The 24,264-nt window shown below is 40.0% G+C and overlaps 6 protein-coding genes across 15 annotated transcripts in view; 2 read left to right on the forward strand and 4 right to left on the reverse strand.

Moving 5' to 3' along the window:
* The window catches only part of tacc (transforming acidic coiled-coil protein), an 11,584-nt gene extending 11,441 nt beyond the window's left edge, over positions 1 to 143 (reverse strand). For both annotated transcript variants that reach the window (XM_031982236.2, XM_076366165.1), the window contains exon 1: positions 3 to 143. In XM_031982236.2, the coding sequence (XP_031838096.2) occupies positions 3 to 113 (111 nt within the window). In that variant the 5' untranslated portion in view covers positions 114 to 143. The remainder of the gene's footprint in view (positions 1 to 2) is intronic.
* lft (Limb expression 1 family member lowfat) overlaps positions 1 to 8,619 on the forward strand; it is a 15,726-nt gene extending 7,107 nt beyond the window's left edge. The window contains exons 1-6 of one of the 8 annotated variants that reach the window (XM_076366170.1): positions 4,597 to 5,332; positions 5,428 to 5,770; positions 6,306 to 6,603; positions 6,752 to 6,803; positions 6,997 to 7,184; positions 7,251 to 8,618. In XM_076366170.1, coding sequence (XP_076222285.1) covers positions 7,028 to 7,184; positions 7,251 to 8,071 — 978 coding nt within the window. In that variant the 5' untranslated portion in view covers positions 4,597 to 5,332; positions 5,428 to 5,770; positions 6,306 to 6,603; positions 6,752 to 6,803; positions 6,997 to 7,027 and the 3' untranslated portion in view covers positions 8,072 to 8,618. Of the gene's footprint in view, positions 1 to 4,596; positions 5,333 to 5,427; positions 5,771 to 6,305; positions 6,804 to 6,996; positions 7,185 to 7,250 lie in introns of those variants that run through there. The other 7 variants (XM_076366173.1, XM_076366168.1, XM_076366166.1 and 4 more) reach the window with 7 other exon arrangements.
* CycE (cyclin E) lies at positions 755 to 3,705 on the reverse strand. Its single transcript, XM_031982240.2, has 3 exons — positions 3,555 to 3,705; positions 2,476 to 3,088; positions 755 to 2,397 (listed from the first exon to the last, which is right to left on the reverse strand). The coding sequence occupies exons 1-3, from the start codon at positions 3,566 to 3,568 to the stop codon at positions 1,651 to 1,653; spliced, it is 1,374 nt and encodes a 457-aa protein (XP_031838100.1). The 5' UTR covers positions 3,569 to 3,705; the 3' UTR covers positions 755 to 1,650.
* Positions 8,620 to 8,627: 8 nt separating the features above from the next.
* On the reverse strand, positions 8,628 to 10,378 carry ClpP (Caseinolytic protease proteolytic subunit). 2 transcript variants are annotated; one of them, XM_031982248.2, is made up of 5 exons: positions 10,235 to 10,378; positions 9,701 to 9,868; positions 9,434 to 9,568; positions 8,942 to 9,332; positions 8,628 to 8,882 (listed from the first exon to the last, which is right to left on the reverse strand). In XM_031982248.2, exons 2-5 carry the CDS (start codon positions 9,737 to 9,739, stop codon positions 8,728 to 8,730), a joined length of 720 nt encoding a protein of 239 aa, XP_031838108.1. In that variant the 5' UTR covers positions 9,740 to 9,868; positions 10,235 to 10,378; the 3' UTR covers positions 8,628 to 8,727. The 2 variants fall into 2 exon arrangements, with proteins under 2 accessions (XP_031838108.1, XP_031838107.1); XM_031982247.2 differs by having other exon boundaries at positions 10,089 to 10,235.
* Positions 10,379 to 10,608: 230 nt separating this feature from the next.
* Positions 10,609 to 11,066, forward strand: mRpL36 (mitochondrial ribosomal protein L36). Its single transcript, XM_076366174.1, has one exon. It carries the CDS (start codon positions 10,609 to 10,611, stop codon positions 11,002 to 11,004), a length of 396 nt encoding a protein of 131 aa, XP_076222289.1. The 3' UTR covers positions 11,005 to 11,066.
* An 819-nt stretch (positions 11,067 to 11,885) lies between these two features.
* On the reverse strand, positions 11,886 to 20,620 carry LOC116429283 (adenylate cyclase type 10). Its single transcript, XM_076365750.1, is given in 29 exon segments — positions 11,886 to 12,437; positions 12,512 to 12,623; positions 12,701 to 12,840; positions 12,910 to 13,108; positions 13,179 to 13,468; positions 13,540 to 13,676; positions 13,752 to 14,093; positions 14,162 to 14,277; positions 14,337 to 14,453; positions 14,456 to 14,769; positions 14,829 to 14,910; positions 15,124 to 15,273; positions 15,586 to 15,726; positions 15,808 to 15,958; positions 16,015 to 16,105; positions 16,181 to 16,333; positions 16,461 to 16,552; positions 16,884 to 17,305; positions 17,390 to 17,514; positions 17,611 to 17,769; positions 17,831 to 17,958; positions 18,202 to 18,505; positions 18,565 to 18,780; positions 18,940 to 19,200; positions 19,276 to 19,399; positions 19,563 to 19,838; positions 19,971 to 20,138; positions 20,231 to 20,306; positions 20,519 to 20,620. Coding segments are annotated over 29 exon segments (5,322 nt in total). The 5' UTR covers positions 20,582 to 20,620; the 3' UTR covers positions 11,886 to 12,064.
* Positions 20,621 to 24,264: the final 3,644 nt, after the last annotated feature.

Raw genomic sequence — 24,264 nt, forward strand, 5'->3', positions numbered from 1 at the left:
ACCTTGAAATGAGACGACTGCATCGGAGGCGAATTGTGAAGGGATGCGGTGATTTCGCGAAGCACCACCCTGGTTCCTTCACGAACCGAACTGATGCTCCTCGGACTTGACATCCTGGCAATATCGCACGAATATTTGTTAAACAGTCCTTGTTGGGTTCATTAAATGCATTCGCCGTTACACTATTGACAGACGTGGGTTCACCGAAAATCACTTTGAATTGCGACGCGTTTCGTATCCAAATCGAGAAACACTTGAAACGATCAGCGTCAGCATTCACGTTCACTCTTCACGATGTTGGAAACAAAGGGGCTTCCTCTGGTCACGAATTCCCGCCAAACTTTAGAATCACCTTTGGTCGATTTTAACGGCAGTTGTCTCGATGCGATATCAGAGCGTGAGAACAGCTTAAATTCGGGAAACGAAACGCAAAAATTAGTCGAAGTCGCCAGCGTTACGATGTTAAACTCCCAACCGCTTTCTTAACGGCTGTCCGCCGTTTGACAACTTGAATGCGAACGGGACGACCAATCGCAACGCACCTCGCAGTGTTTGGGTGAATCTCCACGGCGCTACTGTGCCGTTTTCGCGGCTGATGATATCGATACGATGTATCGATCATTTGTTGCGCGGTACGCGATTCTTGACTTCGAAATTCCGTAACGATATCGTGGTAAATCGCATGTTTTTTCTCCGTTTGGTGTATCGATTGGAGTATCGCGTGATCGGTAGCAGGAAAAGTTTTCTATTTAAATGTGAGATTTACAAATGTTTATTGTCAAATTTTTTTCATACAAATGTGAATAAACCGCCGCGTCACTACATACAAGGCAGTGTAAATCGATCACGAAGTTTCTTATTTAATAATTAGTAGTCTTATCCTTCGCTCATACCAGTCATTCATCCCCTCGCACCTTCGTCGCTGCTTTCTTTTTTTTTGTTTACTTATTATTAGTACCTCACAATGTACATATACATAAAAATACATTCACCCGGCTCAGTAACGCATCATTATAACAAGTTGCGTTAAAATAAAGCGAATTATATAAAAGAATACTATTCACAATGCTCTCATTTATCTTGAAACTAGGTAAAACGGTTACTTTAAGGACACTTTTGCAAACGCTAATTCAAATTTCTGGCAGTAGTGATAGTTGAATCACCTTGATGTATTAACGTAATGCATTTCGTTTCACTGCAGGGATATAATCACAGAAATTAGCCATTGGCTTCTATGTAAGTTTATGTTCCTTCACATAAGGCACTTTTCGTATTTAAACGTCTATAATAAAATAAGTAGCATTAAATTAACTCTGTACCATTTCTGAACACTATAGAAAATGGTTAACACCTTGTACTGTAAATCTTACTATAACAAATAAAAGTCCCATTGCACGAAACAACGGACTTAAACGGGAAGCACCGTATTATTTACGACAATGAACAGCGTATACTGTTATCACCGTGCACTAATGCAATCCCATGGTTTAGTAGCACATGTGCATGTTTACACATTGGCAGTATTATTCGAAGCAATGAAATGATACTTCCTAAAAGACATATACACTACAGTGCCTAGTAAAAATCATTCACCAACAGTTAGTAAATGAAACACTTCATCGTTCACGCATGAAGTGTGCATGTGTTTAATTATGTATACGGATGCAATTGCGGTGGGGGACGCGACGGCGTTGTAGAATTCTTCTGACTACTAGATGGTGGAGTTAAGAGGCCACTTTCATTTGGGCTTTGTCTTCCAGATTCGGTATTCGAATCAGATTCATTTGTATCAGTGCATGGTATCTCATCAGCTAATCGTTGTTGTGCCCTTTCTAGCATATTTAAGTCCACTACGTGTGTTTGGATACGGTGTGATTCATCCATCACTATATTGGGCACTGTTGCCCTGAGTCCAGATCCAGAGTTAGATTCCACAGGTGGTACTGCTGACCTTAAAAGGAACTGTGAACCCTCTTCTGCTGTTGTTATTGCAAATGGATTAAGCCATTTGACACAGGGTGCAAGTTGCTCCCATGGAATACTTGACACCCTTAGGGCACATTCCCTTCCTTGCGTATGATAGATGGCTGCTGCTGCTATATGACTATATGGAAACTTCAAACTTCCTTCATCCAAAGTAGCTAGATCTAACAGTTGAGCAGCTTGAGAGTACTGTAGACCTCCATATTGAGGATAGATAAAAGCACTTGGTCTTGACCAATCACCCGATTCAATTTGCATATAAATATTAAGCCAACCAGGTGCTGTCACAGGGGATAAGTTCCATCCAAGACCTTTCAGTATTATCAATTCTTTTCCTAAGATTTCTTCTTCTGTACAAGCCCCGTCTGTGACATATGCAAACTCTGCTATTTTGGGTGGATATATTTCTTCGACCTGCAATAAAATAATAAATTCTGTTAACCCGATTACTCAATAAAAAATAATCAAATAAAAGAAGAAAAAAATATAAACCTTGGCAGCTATGAAAAGACATGTGATGCCTATTAATTGCAATTGATTTTTAGGGACATTTTGATGAATGGACAAATATCTGTCTATATAATCCATTGCGAGGTAATAAGTTTCCCTATGTAGCTTGTACACTTCACAGACTTCGATTAACCAATCCAATAAAATTGCTCTCATACGTGGCTGTAATGTTGGATGCCTTTGGAACATTTGTGGGTTCCTTTGGATAACAGTCTTCTGATCACCTGAACACATGTGAGACCACACTTGAGAGCCATCAGCCCAAGGAAACGAAGGTAAAGGACTAGGTCTGTTTGTGACATTGTTAGATGACGATGGTGTCAAGAAACAAGTTGCATTTCGCAGGTCAGACCATGTGGCTGGCTCTTGTTGCTCTTTCAGTGGAGACACTTGATGAGGTGTACATGTATTTTCCAATGAATGAACTGAATGACATGATTCTGTACATGATACATTTGATAATGCTGGTATTTTACTAGGTGGGTATACATTCTCCGAGTCCTCAGAGATTTCAGTTGTACGCCTTTTACGTTTTAAAGATTGTATTACCACTTTGCCACCTTGCAAATAAGTCTGTGATTTCTTTTCCTGCAAACTAAACAGACCAAAAGGATCATTTTTTAAATGTTATTCCTCATAATCTATAATTATATATTTGCAGTTAAAAAAACGAAGTGTAACATTAAAATAGAATCGATCAAAACATTTCTAGATTCCAACTAAAAAAGGAACGTTATAGCATGTCTAATACGTCTTTTGACCTTGTACGTATCATATGCATACTTTCTATACTGCTTTGTACACTCGTCAACAGGTCAGAAAGTAATAAATAGAAAATGTCGCTCGTATTATTTACCAGATATTGGTAAAACGTTCAAGAAGCGAGTGTCCAATGAAAAAGGTTATACACGTATATTTAAACATTTTTTTTTCACTTACAAACCGTGCTAAATTGTTTAAATCAAGTGAAACATATTCTTAAAAATCTGGAAGTGTCCCCGACAAAATATCCACAGAATAGAATGAAATTTTCAAGACCAAATGGAAAGACTTTTGCTCACCTCGTCTGTGGCATCTTGTTGCAGAATTGTCGACGTGTTCAAGAAATATTTCCAACGGGAATGGGCTTTTTTAATTCGCACAGGGGCTGGTCGATACCTCGATAGAACCTCCGCTTGGTTTTCGCAGCGTACGCCCGTGAATTTCCCCAAGAAAATCGACGAAAAGTGAAAGAGCGCGCGAAGCTTACACGCACCCGATCGCCATAATGCACGTATACTCGGCTACGTTTGATTCGATATTTTATATTATAACTTCTTATTACTGGTCGGTTGCGTAGCACGAAAATTTCTTGGAGTCTTTTTCGATATTATTTCCAGCCTCGAAATATCACAGAACGGTGAATCTTGGGAAAAATAAGGGACGTGGAAGTCGAAGCGCGGGAGACCAGCGCGCGAAACGATGACCAACCCCTGCTTGCAATCTGCCACTGTCACGCCCTCTATATATATACCATAACCTCAAATAGCCAAAAATGTTACAAATTTCGATGAAGTAGTCCCCTGAAGGTCCAACTATTTCATTCCGGTACGGAAACACCGGTGCATTTACGTATATCCAGTGAATTTAAGGGTTGCGGAAACACGGTGCAACGCTGGCGTCGTTGGACAGACGCCTGCGTATCGCGGGGCTTTTCTCCAGTAAAATATCACGGATGCCCGAGTAAACTGATATGCATTATCCAGGAGAAGCGTGTTTTGCCACGGCGATATGATACATTCGTATTAAAACGTGAAATGTCGTGCATAAACGATACATAGATCCGAGGAGTCGCTGCACCCACGCGTACTGCGCATCTGTATTTCCCGCTCGATTATACCACAACTTTTATGAGAAATCTACGAAAATATCGTCGCACTGGAACACACTGTGCACTGCTCACTCGGTCCCGTTACTCTGTTCCGTCGATAGAGGTGTGTGGGCACAGAATAATGTTTTTAATTCGCGAACTCGCGTTTACGAATGAGTTTCGCGGGAACGCCAAACCAGTGGGCACCGGCCGTATATCCGTGGCGCTGCTGTGTAATCGACGCGTGTTTCCTATTGGCCGTTACGGGGAGCACAGCTGGCGCTCAGCTGATTCTCAGGCAACGCACACAAGCTCGGGTCCAATGCACGCATGCACTTATGCCTGGACCACGCGGGAAATGTGCGCGCGTAAATTGTTAGGCGCGACCGTAAGCCATAGGAAGTAAAAGATCATCCTTGCCACGTATCGTGACTACCCTGTGTCTTGCAAATTACAGACTTTCGCGTTTTCTGAAGTATACGAAATGAATCCGACGAACAACGCTTTAGTTGAATAATTCAGACGAATAATTTCGAAAACACTTTAAAAGCGTCGTAATTCGAGAACAGTTTATTCCCGTCTTTAAAAAGGTAAACTTAAAAAGTACATTTGAAATAGATTGGGGAACAGTATTCTTTTCTTATTTTTTAATAAGCTACTTTGCAAAGATGGCTAAATTGTTAAGCAAACGTATAATTTATCATGGAACATATGAAATAGACGGTTTGTTGATGATCATATTAAATTAAGGCACTCGAAATTTCGACTGCGGGAGTATAATGAGGTCAAAGTGTGTTTCATTGTTTATGCTACGATACTATCAAATAATTATTATTACCAATTGCAGAATGATAAATAGGAGTAATATTGTTTACGCGCCCTTTTTTATTAATAAATTATTCCGTTAACTGGATACAGTTTCAAGAATGTTCATAATATTTTATTCACTCTTGCGGCTTTAAGAGAAATTCTAATGTCTAAATTGATCAGGTACATTTCTATGTAAATGATTATATTTTTTAGTTTCAACAAATTTGGAAAAGTACGAAATGTTTACAATACATGTTTAATGCTTTAATTTACAGGGTAATGAAGGGTAAGGCTTTTTGCCACGGATGGCACTACTAGATACATCCAAGTGAAGTCACGTGTCGGTATTGTTTGTTTATCAATCTAAGCGTTTCACCGCGGATGGCGTTACTGGTTTTCTGGTTGCATTCACCTGTCGGTATCGTTTTTCTACTAGTTTAAGTGTTTTGTTATGAATGGCAGCACCAGTCAAGGCGAGTTACTTTTTAAGAACAAGTAATTCTTGCCATTGTTTATCCTGTATCGAACCGTTGCAGCGGCAAGATTTATTTCCAACTATACTTACCATGGATCGAACGCGGATGATTTCTCAGTGATTAATATTATTTTCTTTATGCGGTACGTCAGTATTTCTGCACGACATTAATTCATGCTGCTTTAATTTTGAATTTTAGTTTTTACAAAGTAAGAGTTCTGTAAAAGAGTACTAAACAATTGAGTTTTCTGAAACCCCTAGAATCCCCATCAATAGTCGGATACATTTTATGAAATTACATTTATTTGCAATTACTGCGTTTTAATTTACGTTCCTTAATCTTTATTTATAATCCTCGGTTTAGAAGTTAACATAACTTTTGAATTTATAGAACTATTGTTGTAATTATATACATATTTTACTATATATTTTCGTAAGACAAAAAAATACATTTCATATTAAGTCTAATTATATCCTCTTCTGTGATTAATTACTTTCTACATTACATAATGCATTAAATATTATGACATAACAGAATTATCTCTTTAATTGATTAATCTCGACTTATCGATGTCAATTCAACATCTGTCATGACTGTATTGCAATTTACATTGTCTCTTAAAATGAAATGTAGATAACTGAGTAGTTTCTAAAATAATTCAATTTCTTTGAGGATAGGAGGAAAGAAGAAAATCAGAGGCTATAATAGTTAAGATACAGGCTCCGCGTAGAAGGAATCCGACACTGTTTGCGGTAGAAATCGTTCACGATCAGTTGGCAAGCCTCGATGATAATTATCGGCTGTGACATAGAACGGGGTGCTGGAGGAACCAAGACAGCCCTGGTTTTCTGGAAATCGTCAGCGGTCCGGGGCCATTAAACGCATTATATGTATCTTGCAATTTGATCCTGCAGCGCTCGGTTCGCCGATCGGAGAGTAATTTACGCGAATTCCTGGGTATCCGGGTCTCTGCAGGTGGGCCTCCTGGGTTTCTTCTCGCGTCTGATGCCTTCGGTGTCGCAGCAATTGCTGCACCATTTCGTTGCTAGCACGGCATTCGGGGCCTGTTGGACCGAACACCTGAGAAAGACAGTTCTCGTTAACATTGTCACGTTGATTTTAGCTACGTACGTAAGAACCGTCGCAGCACTTTGTTTATGTCTCTCTCTTAAAAGGTATTCCATAGATAATCTTCATTTTGATTACAACACTGAGAAAAAAACTCTACTTGTACACTGTCAATCAGTGTTCGTTTTTTTAGAACTAAGACTTTATTTACTTAGTTTGTGATTTATGTATATCATCGAGTACATTAAATCATAATGACTCGTATATTAATTATATCCTTTATCCCAATTGTACTCATAGGACGTAAATGTACGTGAGCTTGTGAAAGGTAATGCAGGGCATAATGCCGGTTAAAACAAAATCCCGTGTTCCTGAAAATATGGGTATAACAGGAGGACTGGTAGATGCTAGGGACAAACAAGTATTAAAGGAAGCTGTGGATGCTGTTGTTAATAGTTTTGCGAAACACACACAAGGCTATGGAAGAGGTATGTTGCAAATTGTTTAACTTAACTTATATTTATACGAGCTAAACATTTTGCTCATTCTTACAGTGAACGTGGTAGAAGCTCTGCAAGAGTTTTGGCAAATGAAACAGAGCAGAGGAACAGAACTGAGAAACGGAGCTTTAGTCATATACGAATCTGTACCTGGTACCAGTCCACCTTACGTTTGTTATGTAACTCTTCCAGGAGGATCTTGTTTTGGTAGTTTCCAGAATTGTCCAACCAAGGCAGAGGCTCGCAGATCAGCAGCAAAAATTGCTTTAATGAACTCTGTTTTCAATGAACACCCAGCAAGAAAGATAACAGATGATTTTATAGAAAAAGCTGTTGCAGAAGCAAGAGCCAGCTTTGCCAAACCCTCTGCAACGTCCAATGGAGTTGGTAATCAAGCGCAAGTATGTTGTCCGTTCATTAAAATGTGCAAACTGCTGTTAGCTGTGTATTTATATTACTCTTATTTGCAGGGAAGTGGAGATGAAAAAGAGGATCCAAACACAGGAATTGGCGCATTTCGTTTTATGTTAGAATGCAATCGTGGAAGAACAATGTTAGAATTTCAAGAATTAATGACAGTCTTTCAATTACTTCATTGGAATGGATCATTGAAGGCTATGAGGGAAAGACAATGTAGCAGACAAGAAGTGGTTGCTCATTATAGTCACCGAGCCTTGGACGATGATATGCGTAGTCAAATGGCATTAGATTGGGTAGCGAGGGAGCATGAAAGTGGCGGTGGCGTTGTCGCCATGGAATTGGCACTAGCTGAGAGAGAACTCGAAGCGGCGCGTTTAGCTGGAAGGGAGCTTAGATTTCCTAAAGAGAAAAAAGACATATTGATGCTTGCACATGCTCAGGTGTGCCCTCAGTAATTTTAAATCACGAATCGTGCGATTCAAAAACATATAAGAAACTAGTTTTTCGAAAGCTGGTATTAGGGAAATACATGTTTTTTTTTTACTGACATACAATGTCGTTATACTGTGAAATGCTTTATCGTTGTCTAGCATCGAGACACGTAAACAATTCCGTCCTTTTTATGAAGTATTTTTTGGTGATAATAGACTGTTATTGGGATAATAAAACACGACTAAGTACTGTTAAGAATACTTTAAGCGAATAACTGCCAATCATTAAATCAAAATTATTCATAATTTGTACATACATACGTTTTGATACAAATTCTTGTCTTCCATTACTACTGTATGCAGTCTTTCTCATATTAATAGCATTACATATAAACGCTTGGTGATATATTGTGCTTGCCAGAGAAATACTATCAAAGTGATTTGAGTAGTTTGTTATAAAAACTCATATGTTTGTTGCATACAAAGTCACCATTCCATATTTTATATGTGCATAATGTTCATGAAACGTGGGCGTAATGACTGTACTGTAGTGCAGTTATATATACGATATAGATTGTAATTGTTTTAAAAATATTTTATTGCTATCTTTAAATATTGATAAATATATGTTTTAATAAAATTTCGTAATTTTAATTAAGACTTGTTTCTCAGTCCTAGCACTAAGATTGTGTAGTAACTTCAAGAGTAGTATCTTCTGATTTTGTCTCTTGGACTTCTTCTTCTTCTTGCATAGGATGCGCTAAAATTTTATCAATTATCCCAAATTCCTTTGCTTGTGCTGGACTCATGAAATTGTCTCTTTCCATAGAACGTTCTACAAATAAGCATATATTCAGTAAATCTATTTTACAAGAATTTCATGTCTTCAAGTACCTATCTTCTCCAATTCCATCCCTGTATGTTTTACATATAAGTTGTTTATTTGCTTCTTAAGTTTCAAAATTTCTACAGCCTGTATCTGTATGTCTGTAGCTTGACCAGATACTCCTCCTGAAGGTTGATGCGTCATAATTCTTGCATTAGGTAATGAATGACGCATGCCTTTTGCTCCTGCAGCCAATAATAAACTTGCCATGGAACAGGCCTGTCCTACACACCATGTTGAAACAGGAGGAAGAACATATTGCATGGTATCATATATACCAAGACCTGCCGTTACACTGCCTCCAGGTGAATTAATGTACATATGGATTGGGTTTTTACTACTTTCTGATTGTAGAAATAATAGTTGAGCTATTACTACAGAAGATACACTATCTGTGATCTATAAAACAATATAGTACTTTATTTATATGTTCAAATTTTCAGATTATATAATATTCTAAACAACATAAATATAATAAAAGGTCTTATTGAAAGATGTACCGGTCCCATTAGACATATAATCCGCTCTTTTAAAAGACGTGAATAGATATCATATGCTCGTTCACCTCTTCCACTTTGTTCTACTACAACAGGTACAAAATTTAAGTACCGATGACTGATCTTTTGAGTAGAAACCTGAAATAAAACCCCAAAATATTTTGCATAAATATAAATAAGAAACATTAATGAATAAGTTATTTACATAGTTATAAGAAATAATGTATGAAATAATGTAAATATATATTATGTTTTTTTACGTATACTCACGGGAATTTGTAATAAATTGTTTATCCTTCGTAATAACATTTTGACCGTTTACAAATTACATAAACCACGTATAAATTCACTACGATACAATACGATGTTTAACATAACAAATTAATTAATAAATGTATCGAGAATATCTTGTAGAGGAAACAAGAAATACAATATAACCTAAACAAAAAGAATTAATTATCACACTGTTGATCAAATGATATCAACAAAAACACATTTCAGTGATTGGTATAATTAAAATGATTATTAAATTAAAAAGTAGAGAACAATTCCTTTTATTTAATATGTTATTTTATAGGTTAATTGTTCGTGTCATTCATTTTTTTATGTATTTTTGAATTATTTAATGTCAATTTATTTTTTATATAATAAAACTTACTATTTGCATAAATTGAAGTATTCAACTGAAAAAATCTTTCTCAAAGATTTAGTAAAACCAACTTGTTTCAAGCGCAACATAAATAGAACTGTTATTTATGCAACACATTACATTTATTTAAGTAGGTGAATTAGTTTGATACTAACTTGTTCATTTTAAAATACTCAATATTACAATAAGACACTTCAAAAAATGACTTCTTGTGCATCTACAAAATAGTACATGTGGTCAAGGCTTTAATGTTCCGTGGTTCTGGACGCATTTTGATTGATTGTAGATTTAATTAAAAAGTAATAGAGTTTATCACGTTGTATTATCCACATTTTATTCAATAAATACATTTTCGTAAATTCAAGTGTTGTCAACGATTATTGGTAAGTTACATTATTTTTATACCACTTAAATTAAAATAACCTTATATTTTTGTAATTTCAGTATCTTGCGTGTGTTGATATTGATAATGAAATTGTTGGTTCTATAATATTTTTCATAACTATGTATGAATTTGTTTATAGGTAAAATGAGTGGATTTTCAATGTTTAAAACAATATGTCAAGGTATACGTTTTATTGCACCAAAGATATTTTCAGTGGAATCAACAGCTATTGCAGCTCGTACAATGTATCATATGAGTACTAAACAATCAGTAAATAATCTGCCAAATGTATTTAATAACAAAATTGCTTCTGGAAATCTGCTTCAGACAATTGTACCCATGTATAATGTTGTCTGTGGCTTGAAGATGAAAACGATTTTACATAGAAGATGCAGAAAATGTTTGTTTAAATGGATAAATGGTAGATTATATGTAAAATGTAAAGCACATCCAAGACACAATCAAGTGCAGAGACAAAAGAAGCCTAAGAATACTTGGATATTAACATTTGCTTCACAGAAACCAATACGTGATTGGTAATGTAATATCTTTTACAGATATTAATTGTATTATACAACAAAATAAAATTATTATAAGATTAATCTTGTATTAAATTTTCTATAGTCTAGTAAAATATTTCTAGATATGCAAGTATTTATAGTCTTTATTTATTATATTACATCATGACATTACAATTTTTAATTAAATTATGTTAATGTCGCAGAGGAACGAACAATGCTTGAATAACAAAGTTTAACATCTGTAAGTGCTAGATGCTGTAAATGGAACAAATTCAATTTTTTTTTAGTTGCAGACATATACATATGTTCTGAGCATATATAGTGTAGGCAAAATATTATAAATATCTTACTATATGGAGGACTTGTGTAAGCAGAACGAACATTACGTAATGTTGTAAGTGGCTGATATTTATCATAGTATAACATATAAGACAAGCTACCACTGTAAGGAGCACGAGGAAAATTAGAGAGAACTGCATAAGGGGCACATATTGCAGGAAAACAAACCTAGAAATGTTACTGAGTAGACTATATTGTAAAGCTTTCTTAGAAATTTAGGCAAAACTTCTTACATTTTGATTATCGTTACATACCGTGCAAGATCTAGTAGGAACATTTACAAAAATTGTTGGATCAGTTATCGGTGGTTGACAATTGGGTGAACAATTAGGGGAATATGAATTATATGGTTTAATTCTAATCAACATAACGAAAGATTAATACCCGGCGTTTCATTCCCATTTTACTCATAACAAAATAAAAAAGCAGTTTACTTACGACATGTTTGTAATGTATATGTATATGTTCCCTGCATTAGGATTTTGATTTCTAATTATTTTATAGAATAATTCACCCGGAATCTAAAAAATTTGACGATCGACTCACGGGCATATCGTTTGTTACACCATTGCATTAAAATCACAATTGATTACAAAAACAATGCAAAATTCTGATTAATTTCAGAGGGAATTTCGAAAAGTTGCAAACATATGTTTAAATGTTTCAGGGATATATAAATTTAATCGGTTGCAATTATTTTAGCATTCTATTTTTATATATTCATAATTGTATACAAAAAATTAGTCAGGGTGATTTGGTAAGGGAAATGTAAAGATGACCATGTTGGATTCATTTGCGTTGATCTCAGGCCACTCAAGATTCAATTTACCCTCAAAAATTTCCTTCCATCTGTCTTCTTCCACGGTAGATATGCCTACGGACCAAACCTGCAAATGTACAATTATTACTGTACTTTCTGAACAATTACTACACTGTACGAAGGAGAAACTAATGAATAAATCATGAAAGAGAACCTTCTCGAAATAGAGTACCCATGTATAGGCCATTTGATTGTCCGCCTTAAAACATATTCTTTTTAATCGTTTCAGCAACTTCATTGCTGCACCTTTCCGAAACTTTATCATGCAATAATAAGCGCTCAGTAACATGTATCTGTAATAATGCAAAATCATTTTATAAGTCATTGTTTCTTTTTATTATATCATTACAAGAATCGATATCCTCACCTAGGAATTGCAATTTTAACGATCTTAGTCATCTTCTTCATCTTCTTGAACACACTTTTTATCTCCGACCGAGTACTCGCTGCGTCAATGTTCCTGCTGTTTAATTTGTGCACTGAAAATATGAAAGTACAATGTTTAAACATTCATATTAAAATTACAAACGAACGGTTTAACCCAAAGTATAAGCACCGTATAGGATAAGTAGACCCTCGAGCTTTTTCAAACAAGTAATGGTTGCAGCTACTATATGTTCGTCCATTATGGGTATATCGTTCACGCTTTTCCTCTCCCAAATTTTCGAAGCCTCCCATTGTTGAGTTCTTATACACCTAGAAAGAAATATTGTTGTAATTGCATCAGACAAAAAGATCGAAGGGGATGACCCGAATAAACCGTACCACAGCCACATAGAGACGAAGTACCGTCTTTCCGCTTCCGGGTCGTGCAGGCTGATTATCGACTCACCCTCTCGAAGGTAGTACTGTTCGCAGGTTTTGAAAGAAAGAAGCGTGATCCCAGTGTCCAGTTGCAGGTCGGCGCAAAGCGCGTAGTACCAGGTGCGGCCAGATTTGTCCAGATCGTTGTTGGACTCGAACTCTGTCGTTTGCGGAACGTTTCGAACCGAATCGTGGAATCTTCGGAGTGTCTAACCGACATTCATAATTACCCAGTTGCCTTAACATGGCGATCGTTTCCGAGTGCCGACAGGAGATCATAAGTAGGTGAGCCAACCGAGGCATGATAAGCAGCTTCAAGAATCTGGACCCAATCATAGTGGCCATTCTGCAGCAGATGAAGCCGATCTTCACTGCTTTCGCGATCTGTCCGTTTATCCATCTGGAGAAGAATATCCCCGCGTAAAGTTGAGCGACCAGGTTCAGGTCTTGAGGCTCGATAGCGTCCTTGCTCTGTCTGCAGATCTCAAGGGCCCTCTTCTCTAGAGAAGGTACAATAGCCCTGCGGAAATCGCAACAGGCTCTCTGCTTCATAACGTTCAATCTGATTACACCAGGTATCCAGAGTCTGACCTGTCCTGATACATATGCGCCGTAATCAGCAAGTTGGTGTAGGACGTGGTCAACGCGAAGAAGTCCCTGTTGGTTTCCAACGCGCAATTCAAGCCCCAGATTGCTGCCAGCCGCGCGTGTTTCTTCATGCCTTTGATCTAACGGCGCACGCCAACTTTAGGTTACATTCGTTCCAGTATCAAACACGATGCTCGTCTATACGAATCGATTACCCTGAAGAGATCGAACATTTGCGTCAAGCAACTAGCCAACTGCTCGGTGTAATCTGCGATCTGCGTCAAGCTGTCCTCCGTCGTAACGTAGTCGTCGCGAAGTTCGAACTCTCCCGAACAGCCCAGCTTCCACCTCAGTTGGATCAGCTGCGTGATAGTCTTGATGTCGATCAGGAATTCCATTTTCGGGAAGCTGTAGCCCAAACTGTGCAGCGCCGTCACCAGGACTTCCTCGGCCTCGACGAGCGATCCGCTTTCGAGGTAACACTGTCCGAGCAGGGTCTGAATTTTCGAATTGATGTAGGGTAGAAAAATCATTTCGTCCTCCACTGATTGGAACAGCTGCGGACATCGAAGTTTTCAGTTAAAGTAGTCAAGAGATTCTCGCACGTTTGCCACTTTAATTATACCTCAACTAGGATGACCTCGCTTTCAGCCAAGAGTTTCCGAGCTTGCGGTATGTTGAAGGTCATCAGGCAGACCTCTGCGAACTCCAAAACGGCGGTCATCGTCATTTCAGTTTTCCCTGATCAAGGAAGTTCAAGGTTTTACGATTCTTAGGGTCATCAATCGCGGGGAACGTACCGATACCGCGACAGTGGTCCAACATTTGCGTGTACACCGTCATTAATATTAGGTCGCACAGGCAATTACTGAAATCCACGTTGGAAAAAGTAACCGTCGGCCTCCTTTCGATGCGACGAAACAGGTTGACGCAAGAGAGCCATTTCTTGCGATCTGTTGTTCATCGATGACGATCAAAATCGAGAAATGAACGAGTGGGTATGTTTGCCTACTTTTCTCAGGTTCTACAACGTCATGCAGCGTTTCGAACTCCACGCTGTCGAATATGTCCTCGATTACAGTCGGTCTTCTCAATCTGTCTTCTCTTTTCGAGGCTTTCCCCAATAACTTTGCGAACTGGCCCTCCCCGCAAGACAGGCAACGTTTCGTGTATTGCTGTAGATACTTCAGTGCTTGGTTGTGCAGCTCCATTTTCTGGTTCTCCGTGAGCAATCTGAATCACGTATGAGATATTCGTATACAGCTCGTAACAGTGGAGAGAGTGCTACCCACCGATAGGTTGTGTCGCGAAACATCGTCATTTTGAACCTCATCAGACCGCAGGAAGCGTACCTCGGCAGATCCTGCAGCTCCGCTATTGAAATTCGTCTTTTTAATAGTACGTGTCTAAAGTAGACTACGGTTGTTTATACAAATTCTCATTTTTGCATATAGTTCGATGAAAATTGTGTTGAGAGAATTCACTGATTAGAGGATTTGTTAAATCCGTATTCATGGAGAACACCGTGAATGTGTAAAATTTATGATGCATTGACGAGAAATTCAGAATTTAACGGTCCGTACGCACGTGGAATAGTAAGACCAATGCAGTTGCAGAAAATTCCCGTCTCTGAAGTAGGGTTCCGCATATTCTGGATAAATATTATCGGCCCCGAGTAGCTGGAGAAGTCACCGGTAGCGCACCCGAAGACTCGTATCTCGAATAATTTCGAGACAGCTGAGAGAATTAAAGAACTGTGAACCAGACAATTTTCCATCGGTTTGTTTAACCCTTTGCACTTGAGAGGCGACTCTCAGTCACCACATGATTCGATACAACAAAGCTATGAAGTTGAATATTTAATATTTCAAATTGAAGTTTGCATTGCTACGTGAAATATTTAGATAAAACATCTCTGTTGCTTAATTTATCTATGAACTATCGTTAAATTAGTTTCAAACAATATGACCTATATCTCGTCAGAAAATGTTGAATATTTCCATTGAAAAACTTCCGAGTGCAAAGGGTTAATTTCGAACTAATAATTACCGAGTCCTATTTCCCTCTTCGCGGAAAGATTCATCAGGCTCTCTAGCATGTGCCTGTTGACAGTCTCGCCGATGACAGACGCACATTTCAGAAGGAGTTGATCGAGTGGCGTCAGGGAATCGAAGAGTTTCAAGATCATGACTAAATAGTAAAATATTCCTCGCGTCATTTGTGAATTAACGGTACAGTTGAGTCAACGCTGCGACAAGAAGGTATTTTTACCATCCATCGTGATTTCCGTGTCCACGTCGTCGTATATGAACTTGTTCGAGATCTTGCAAACAGCGATCAAAGTCTCGTCCGTGCTGGAAGTCGTTTGCTCTTTCTGCGAGTCCCTGATATTGATGTCCTCTGTCAGCGACATCATGCTGTCCTAATTTAAGTTTCGGTGGTGAATCGGGTCATCGATTAGAATTGTAGAGTAATGCAGAAAGCACGAACTTTGAAGCTCGATCGGTACATCTGCCATCTGTCCTTGCGTTCTTCGTCCATGGCATCTATGACCTTCTCACTTGTAAATCTGATGGCGAAAATTGAATCGTGTAAGTATGGGAAACCCAGTTATCGCGAAGGTAATGCTGTCGTTCAAGTGTACCTTTTCAACATGCTCACAGGAGGCAACACGTAGCCTTGTTGAGTGGCTTCGTTCTTGCTAATGATGATTATTTCCAGCCCACCAGCTTGCAACAGGCTGACTAAGTAGCTTTCGATCCAGCCTGGATTACCGAAACTCTTCTCTTGTATAAGTCTTAAAAAGAAAATTGTTTAGAAGCAAGTAAATCAAAGATAATTTTATCAGATATTAACACAAGAATATTACGGTAGTTAACGAGTTGTTCCTAAAATCCTTTCAAAATTCTTTTCACGCAACTTACTTCTCCAGCTCCGCAGGCAGACCGTTCACGTTCAGCGTTTGACAAGCGAGGCCCGCGTGGAACCATCTGTCTATTCCGTGAAGTTCTATGATCTTTTGATAGGAAACCGAATAAAAGTGGTTTAACACATACGTTATTAACCCTTTTCACTCGAGAGGTGACTCTCAGTCACCGCTTGATTTGATACAGCGAAACTATGAAGTTCAATATTTAGTATTTTAAATTAAACTTTGTATCGCTATAGGAAGTATTTAAATAAAATAGCTTTGTCGCTTAATTTATCTGTGAATTATCGTAAAACTAGTTTCAAACAATGTCGTCTGTCTCGTCGAAAAATGTTAAGTATTTCCAATGAAAAACTTTCGAGTGCAAAGGGTTAACAAATAAATAGTTACTGTAGATCAATTTTAAAACTCGAGTTACCTTCGTTCTACCCAGGACATTAGGATGAATCTGAAATTCGGTTCCAAGCTTCCTGCCAATGCCCAGCACGTAGAAGACCGTGTCTTTCTTCGTGAGGACGTCGAACAGTTGTAGGGACTCCTGGTCGCTGTACTCGGCGTCATCCATGATCATCACCGAGAAATCGGTAAAGCACACCTTCATCAGTTTCAACAGAAACTTCCGCAAGATCTTCCACTTCTCTGGCTCCGTTAAACCGTTGTATCGGCGTGTGATAGGGAAATGAACATTAAACGGCTGATTCAGGGCGCAGAGGAAATAGGACTGGCGCACCTTGCCTAGCCGATGGAGCAACTTATCCTCGCGTTCCTTGCGCGTCGACGAGACAGAAAAAGCAAGGGACATTGAGAATATCTGGTGAATCAGGCTGTACGGGGTCTGCACTGGAAGACACATTGTTTTTTCAATAAACAATACCAGGCGGAACATTATCTTGTTTCAAGTGTTTTTTTCTGAATAACGATGACTTGAGAAACAAGTGTCAACCTTCGCATTATCGGGTCGTAACGAAACGTAGTTGCTGTGCACTCCAACTGGAACGTTCTGCACGAACTCGTCTAGTAATTTTGTCTTCCCTATTCTTGGCTCACCTCTGTGTGCAATTGCAAGTTTCAATGGCCTACTTAGTTAGTTTCCCAAAAATCAATGTTTAACAATGAAGTGTAATAAACGTGTCAGGAGTAAGTACTTCACGATCAGAGTATTGTATTTTGGTCTCAAGCCACGACTCGCTTCGGACTTGGCAGAATAGTCCTGTAGCTTCGACAGCATCTTCTGGAACCTCTCTACTTCAGGTTCTCTACCCAGCAACGGATACTTGTTCCACACCAGATCCGTCACGCTGTATCTGATCAGGAACCGCCGATCGATCTAACGTTTTCCAGGAGATTCATCAAAATCGAACTTACTTAGGTTGCTCCTGAAACTCGTATATCGGTCCCACGTTCGTGATTCCTTTCAAGTACCTCGGTTCCTGCAGGATAAAGTGTCTGGCTTCGAGGTGGGAATGAAGGAAGCTTTCTCTGTCGCAGACCACCTGAAAGCCGCGTTGTCTTTGCAAACTCAACAGTTTCGGAAGGTCTCCGATCTGTTGTACTCTTCGTATGAGATTAACACTAGGTTTACGGGCATTTATTGTACGGTTTATTCTATTGTTCCCGGGGAAGTTGATATTCGTTCATTTAGATGTTGGAAATTGCAGATGTAGAAATATACAATCAGGATTCATATTCGTGTAATTGGATCAACGTAAACCTAGTATTAAGAGAATTTAGCTCACTTTGTCCCGATAAGCGACCATGAGCCTCGCTGCCTTGTTCACTGGCATTCCGATGACAGTGTACTCCCTTCGCAGGATATGACCGACGACTCCGCAGTACGTCATGCCCGTGGTCACGCTGACAGTAACGGATTTCACGTTGTCCAACGCTGTGAGGGTGGTTCGTAACTTGGCTGCGCATTTCAGGCCGATCTGGGACTCCAGCTCGTGCTTATCGCCGCGCAGACCGAACACGCAGAGAAACATCAGGTCCTTGTCGAACAGAGACGTCTTGTTGACGCATCCGTGCATCCCGCCGACGATCCTTCGCCGACGAATCATTATTATCACGCGTTCGTTAGACGCGAAGACGCTGACAGCTACATGCAAACCAGCTTGTAAGCCGAGTTGACTAAGGTGATCAGCGTTCTTTTGCCTACGGATGTCGTCAGAACGTTGATGAACAGGATCACCACTTGTCTCATTTCCGTCAGGTACTCCAGGGGCTCGTCCATCTCCACGGATCGAATCACTGGCCTCAGCATGTAGCTTCTCAAAGCGTCTTTCAAGCGAGCCTTCGCTATCTTCACCACCTTCGGTCTCACTGGAAAACGGTCTCCATATTTGTAACCTCCTCGACGTTCGTTACGTTACTTACGAGTGTAATCGATTTGTCGAAATTTCTCCCCTTCTAAATTGCCACCCAGGCTGACCACCACCGCGTCGGTCTCGGAATCCATCACGGTCCTGGAGACGAACCTTGAATCGTAGTACTCCATGCGGTCGGTGTCTTCCTCTTAATATATAACAGAGAAATAAAGCAAAGGAGAAAACAAAGGAATCTGTTGATTTGAAGCTTTACCCTCGGTGCTGGTGGGATGCTCGTCTTCCCTCGAGTGATACCACGAACTAGTGCAGGCTATGATCAAAGTGTGCACGCCATCCGGAAGCGTTTCGTGCACGTACTCGTTCGGATTCACCCATTGCCAGCTGCTGGGTGCAACAAGAATGTCGCCACCTCTGATAGAAAATTGATTTTGCTGAAGAACTATTGGTGTCTTCATTTTTAACAGCGTTAAGTGATCGTGTCATTACCGGCAAAGACCTTCGGCAAATTTCACGTCCCACACTGGTTTACCGGTGATAATGTAATGGGACATGGTCTCTGGGTCTCCGATAGATGTAAAGTAAGTTCTGCCGGAGGCTATCGCTAATTTTACTATTGTACAAATGTATTAAACGCGTTACAAGAAGGAACGATAATGATTTGGTTTCAATGATCAAAAAATTAACTTTTTAATTTTACTTATTTACTGATATTACCAAATAAATTAGATCATTAGAATAAAATATTGCTATCAGAATTTTGCCTTGGTACGAACCTTTGAGCGTGACACCAACGTCGGTATCGTAAGTTCCAAAGTGTTTCTGAATGATGCAGGCGGTCTGCATTGCTTCGATCGCCAAATCGCGCATCATCATGCCATCGCTCAGTTTCCACATTACTATGAACGCGTCACCAGAGAATTTCAGCACGTCACCGTTATGAGACAGTATTTCCTGTACCATCGCACCGATATAACTGTTCAGCGTTTCCGTTAATTTCGATGGCCCGCCTTTACCTGTCTTCGTGTACTTCTCAGCGAGATCTGTGAACCCTATCGTATATTTCGTTTTTTATACAATCTTTGTCAAAAGGAGAACTTATGCGTTATGAGCCTGGATTGAAGTCTTTTCTTTTTCTTTTATTTCTCTTCCCTGGGAAATAGCATTATTATTGAATTACATACCTGATACGTCACCAAGCATCAAAGTGGTGTAGTACATTCTAGTCTGATAGTTATCATAATGATCGAGAATTTCATCAGGACACATAGAAGCGAATATTTTCGTATGCTGTTCCAGTTTTATCTCCATCGTGCGTACCCGTCGTTTCTCATCGACTTCTGTGTGGTTTCCTTCAGTGCAACGAAAGAATCCTTAATTAAGTAGCGATGTAACGGGTGGCCAGTTAAAGTGGTTATCAGTTGACGCGGCTATCTAAACTTACCCCCTAGTCGTATCATTTTATGAACATCGTGCCGCAGGTCCCTCACCGAAGCAGTGTAACGCGGAGACGTCACATTCTATTGTTGCATTAATCTTTATTCGTTTATTACCTATTTCGATCGAATCTAAATGTACTATATAAACTGTATCCTTCGAAATAAAGACAAAATCGAACGATCACGAAGCTATCTTCAGAGCGTAAACTTCTATCCCAAAGAATCGACTCGATAACGAAAGTATTTCTGAATTTCAGCTACAGTATTTGATTAAAAGAAAGATTAATTTTCACCTGATAAAACGAGGTGGGTCTCCTCTTGGCTTCCACGGAAGTGGATTTACCGTCATTGAACATTGCGTTCGCAGTGACTGCGTCTGTACAGCTTCACAATTGCGATTCAACTAAAGATAGTCGCGTATTTGTAATTGCTTAGAACTTCAGACTATTTATCATTATTTTAGGTACATGAACTCTGTTCGTTTCGATTGTTACGAGGTTTTGCGAGGTTCGAAAAATGAAAGACACGTATATTTTCTTCGTTAAGTGTATTTATTCAACTGAATTGCGAGAGATCTATAAACCAGAGTTCTGGAGAAGGGTTGTCGGCGTTTAACAATGAATACACTTCTCGTGACAATAGACAATATGTGTTTATTTAATAGTTTCGCTATATAGATACTTATATGACTTGTCGCTCTAACAGATCGCTGCCTACAACGTGACGGCCGAATTTTATTGTGCCTGGCCCTACTATAGTTCCTTATTGTGCTTGAATCTATGATGGGTCGACGTCATCTTTGGTTTACTCTTAATTATTCATGTTTTTTTTCCATCTCTCTTTCCTCATACCGTCGGATGTCAGCTAACAATTGGATTATACTCGGTATCGTTCCTTTCTCTCTTTCTCTCTCTCTCTCCCCCTCTCTCGCTCTATCTCACTCTTACCCTCTCTCTCTCTCTCTCTTTCTCTCTCTCACTCTATCTCACTCTCACCCTCTCTCCCTCTTTCTCCCTCTCCCCCTCTCTCACTCTATCTCACTCTCACCCTCTGTTGCTCCCTCTTTCTCTCTCTCCCCCCTCTCCCACTCTATCTCACTCTCACCCTCTCTCACTCTCTCTCACACCCTCTCTTCCTGCTTTTCTGCTTTTTTCTGTTCGCTTTAACATCTTTTCCTCCATCTTTTCTTTCTGTCGAAGACGTCGCGACATGCGAAATCGAGTCTCGCGAATGCAGGAATTCGTTCTTGCGCGGGTTCTGTATGTTTTTTCGTTTTCCTTTAACTACGAAAAGTAATGACATTCTCCTCGGGCGAAACGCAACGCACGCATTGATCCTTCTACCGCACGATCGATGAACACATTTGTCTCGCGTTTTTCCGTGTACCTTGTCGCCAGAAACATCTTAATCGCCGCAGTTGGCCGATCTCGAGTGGTTTTCAGCGTACGCGAAGCGAGATAACGCGGTAATATTTTACAACATACAATTTCGATCGAGTTTCGAACTACTCACGCGTACATGCACACACGCGCGCACATTCGTTTCGCACACTCGCATACATACACGCCAGCACCCGAAATGAACGAAAAGAAAAAATCTACTTAGTAAACGTGTTCGTTCTCGTCCTCATCGAGCGCTAATCTATCGTCGAACGTTACTGTTCGCGAAGTTATCAAAATCCATCGAAGGAAAACGTCGCCACGAGACGTGTTCAGTTGCTGGCCGACAATGGTACACCCTAAAATTATCCAATAATTAGAAAAAGTGAACGAGCTGCGACGGCTTTCGTGCATAACCGCCGTCGACTGATAAATTGTTGCAACGTGATCCGAATCAAATATGCGATAAATCGTACACAAAATATGTCCATTTTTTTTCGGTTTTTCTTAATCTTTTTTCTTTTGGTGGTTGCTGTTCACGATCTCCCAATGCAGGAACGAATCCTCACAAAATTGAAACGCCCTATTTCAACTTTTTCCTCTTCGGTCTGCGACGAACGACTAGGAGGACCCGCGTTGAATCTCGTGCACGCGTGCTCGGCTGCGTTTACACACGTGTATGTATACATTAATCGTAATATTCCTATATAGTACGCTTCCTTCAATTATAATGTACATGTTGGTTCGCCAGAGCGAGCGCACGCGAGTCCCACGAGATCAGCGCGCGGGTAGACCCGCCATCTTGTCGGCCCGGCCTCCCCGCATTCGGTGCTCCGATCCGGTGCTCGCGATCTATCAAGAAAACGCGCGATACCCGATCACTTCCCGCGGGTCAATGAAATCCGAATCTCCTCGAAGCAATGCTAATTTAATGGATTTCCGGGGTACATTCGTTGTGATTTCTATATTATTCTGTTCCGGCAAGAAAGAAGAACTCGGGGGAGGCCTCGTTCGAATCGCAGACGGAAGATTCGGTTCAGACAGACGTGTGAATACCGCCGCAAGAGACACTCGTTTCGCGTAAATTACTACTTGTTCCTTCGTTTTCCACTTGTTCACCCCTTTTCACAATTTTACGACAAACGTGACTCGTTTATATAATGGCACACAGCATGGCAGTTGCAACAATGTATTTCAATAAAACTGTTTACTTGTTTTTTTTTTTGTTTTGTTTCTTCTTTATAGTTTATCTTAGCTTAATCGTTAAACTTACTTCTAGCCTCGTCGCTTCACCTCACCTATCTTGCTCCCGTCGCGACGATGATCGCTGATCGGGGATCCTTACGGATATAAGGGTATTATTTAAGGATACTGATACATCCTTATTGTCCCGCTGCAGCCAGAAACAATCGAGAAGAAGAAAGGTTGTCGCGTTACGGCAAGGGGCCCCGATCCCGTTCATCGTCGCACGATCGATTAATTTAAACATCGCAAAGACTAGGCTTGACTCGCTTCGATCCCGTCTGCGCCTTCTCGCTTTCTCTCACGCAGCTTTCTCGTTTCTTCTTCGCTTCCGTAGTCACGCATGCACACGGATACGCATTATTATCGTATTCCTCTTTAGGTATGTACACGCGATCGAGAGTTGTATTGCATCTTTAATTAACGTTCGAACAATCCGACGTTTTGCATCGTAAACATGCCTCTACGCTTCCTCGTTCCTCGAGTTCTTCCATGTTCCCATGCTCGCCTCTTCTTTCTCTCGTCAACATTCTCTCACACTCTTTCTCTCGCTTTCTCTCTTTTAGATTCTCTGTTTCACTTAACGATTAAACACGTAGAAATTGGAGAATAAAAAAAGGGGGCAGGAGGAGTCACGTCGTCGCGGCGTCGATTCCGGAAGGACTCGCGGCTCGATCGATTCCCTTCTCGAATTGTCAGTTTTCTCGCTGATTTTGCTAACCGATAGGAAGATTGTTAAATAACGATGGAATCTGTTGAAGTTTCTCTGAAAATCTGTTTCGTTACGGCCGCGGTTCCAACGTGGACAGACGTGACGCCGCCACGGCTTTCCTTACGCAATATTTCACATAAAAACGTTTTTTCATCGTAGATATTAAACAGTCGAGTCGAAAAATAATATCGAGACGGCCTCGTTCACGCGCTCTCACGGTTTAACTCGCTCACCTCGCTATGCATTCTCACTCAGTGTGTTCCATGGAACAGTCTCAGCTTAGGATCACTCGAGCCCGGGACCGAACCATCGGATTTCCGGTGGGGGTTGCGCGGCAACGGCCCTGTTACCGATCATTTTGCCCTGCTCGTTTAATTCGTTACGATCGACCCCAGGGATTCCCGCCGTTCCTTTTGTTTGAATATCCGACACACGTTTCGAGGATAGACTATTTGAAATGGAACGAGTCAAGCAACATCGAAGCATCTTCTCGTGCATCTTGCTTGGCGATTTATCCGTTAAACAGTCTTAAGATTCAAGACAAGTGTTTCAATTTGCTCGAAGCGATTAGTACATCCTACGGTTACAACCTCGTTTTAGTTATCTAATTAAGACGGGTACGAGATGATAAGTGTCGGAACGATTGTTTTAATTACTGATCGGTGGTGGAGAGTCGAACGTGTTCGGACAATAAAGAGTGCCAGTA

This window comes from Nomia melanderi, chromosome 3 (genome assembly GCF_051020985.1).
Source record: "Nomia melanderi isolate GNS246 chromosome 3, iyNomMela1, whole genome shotgun sequence".
Taxonomy (NCBI): domain Eukaryota; kingdom Metazoa; phylum Arthropoda; class Insecta; order Hymenoptera; family Halictidae; genus Nomia; species Nomia melanderi.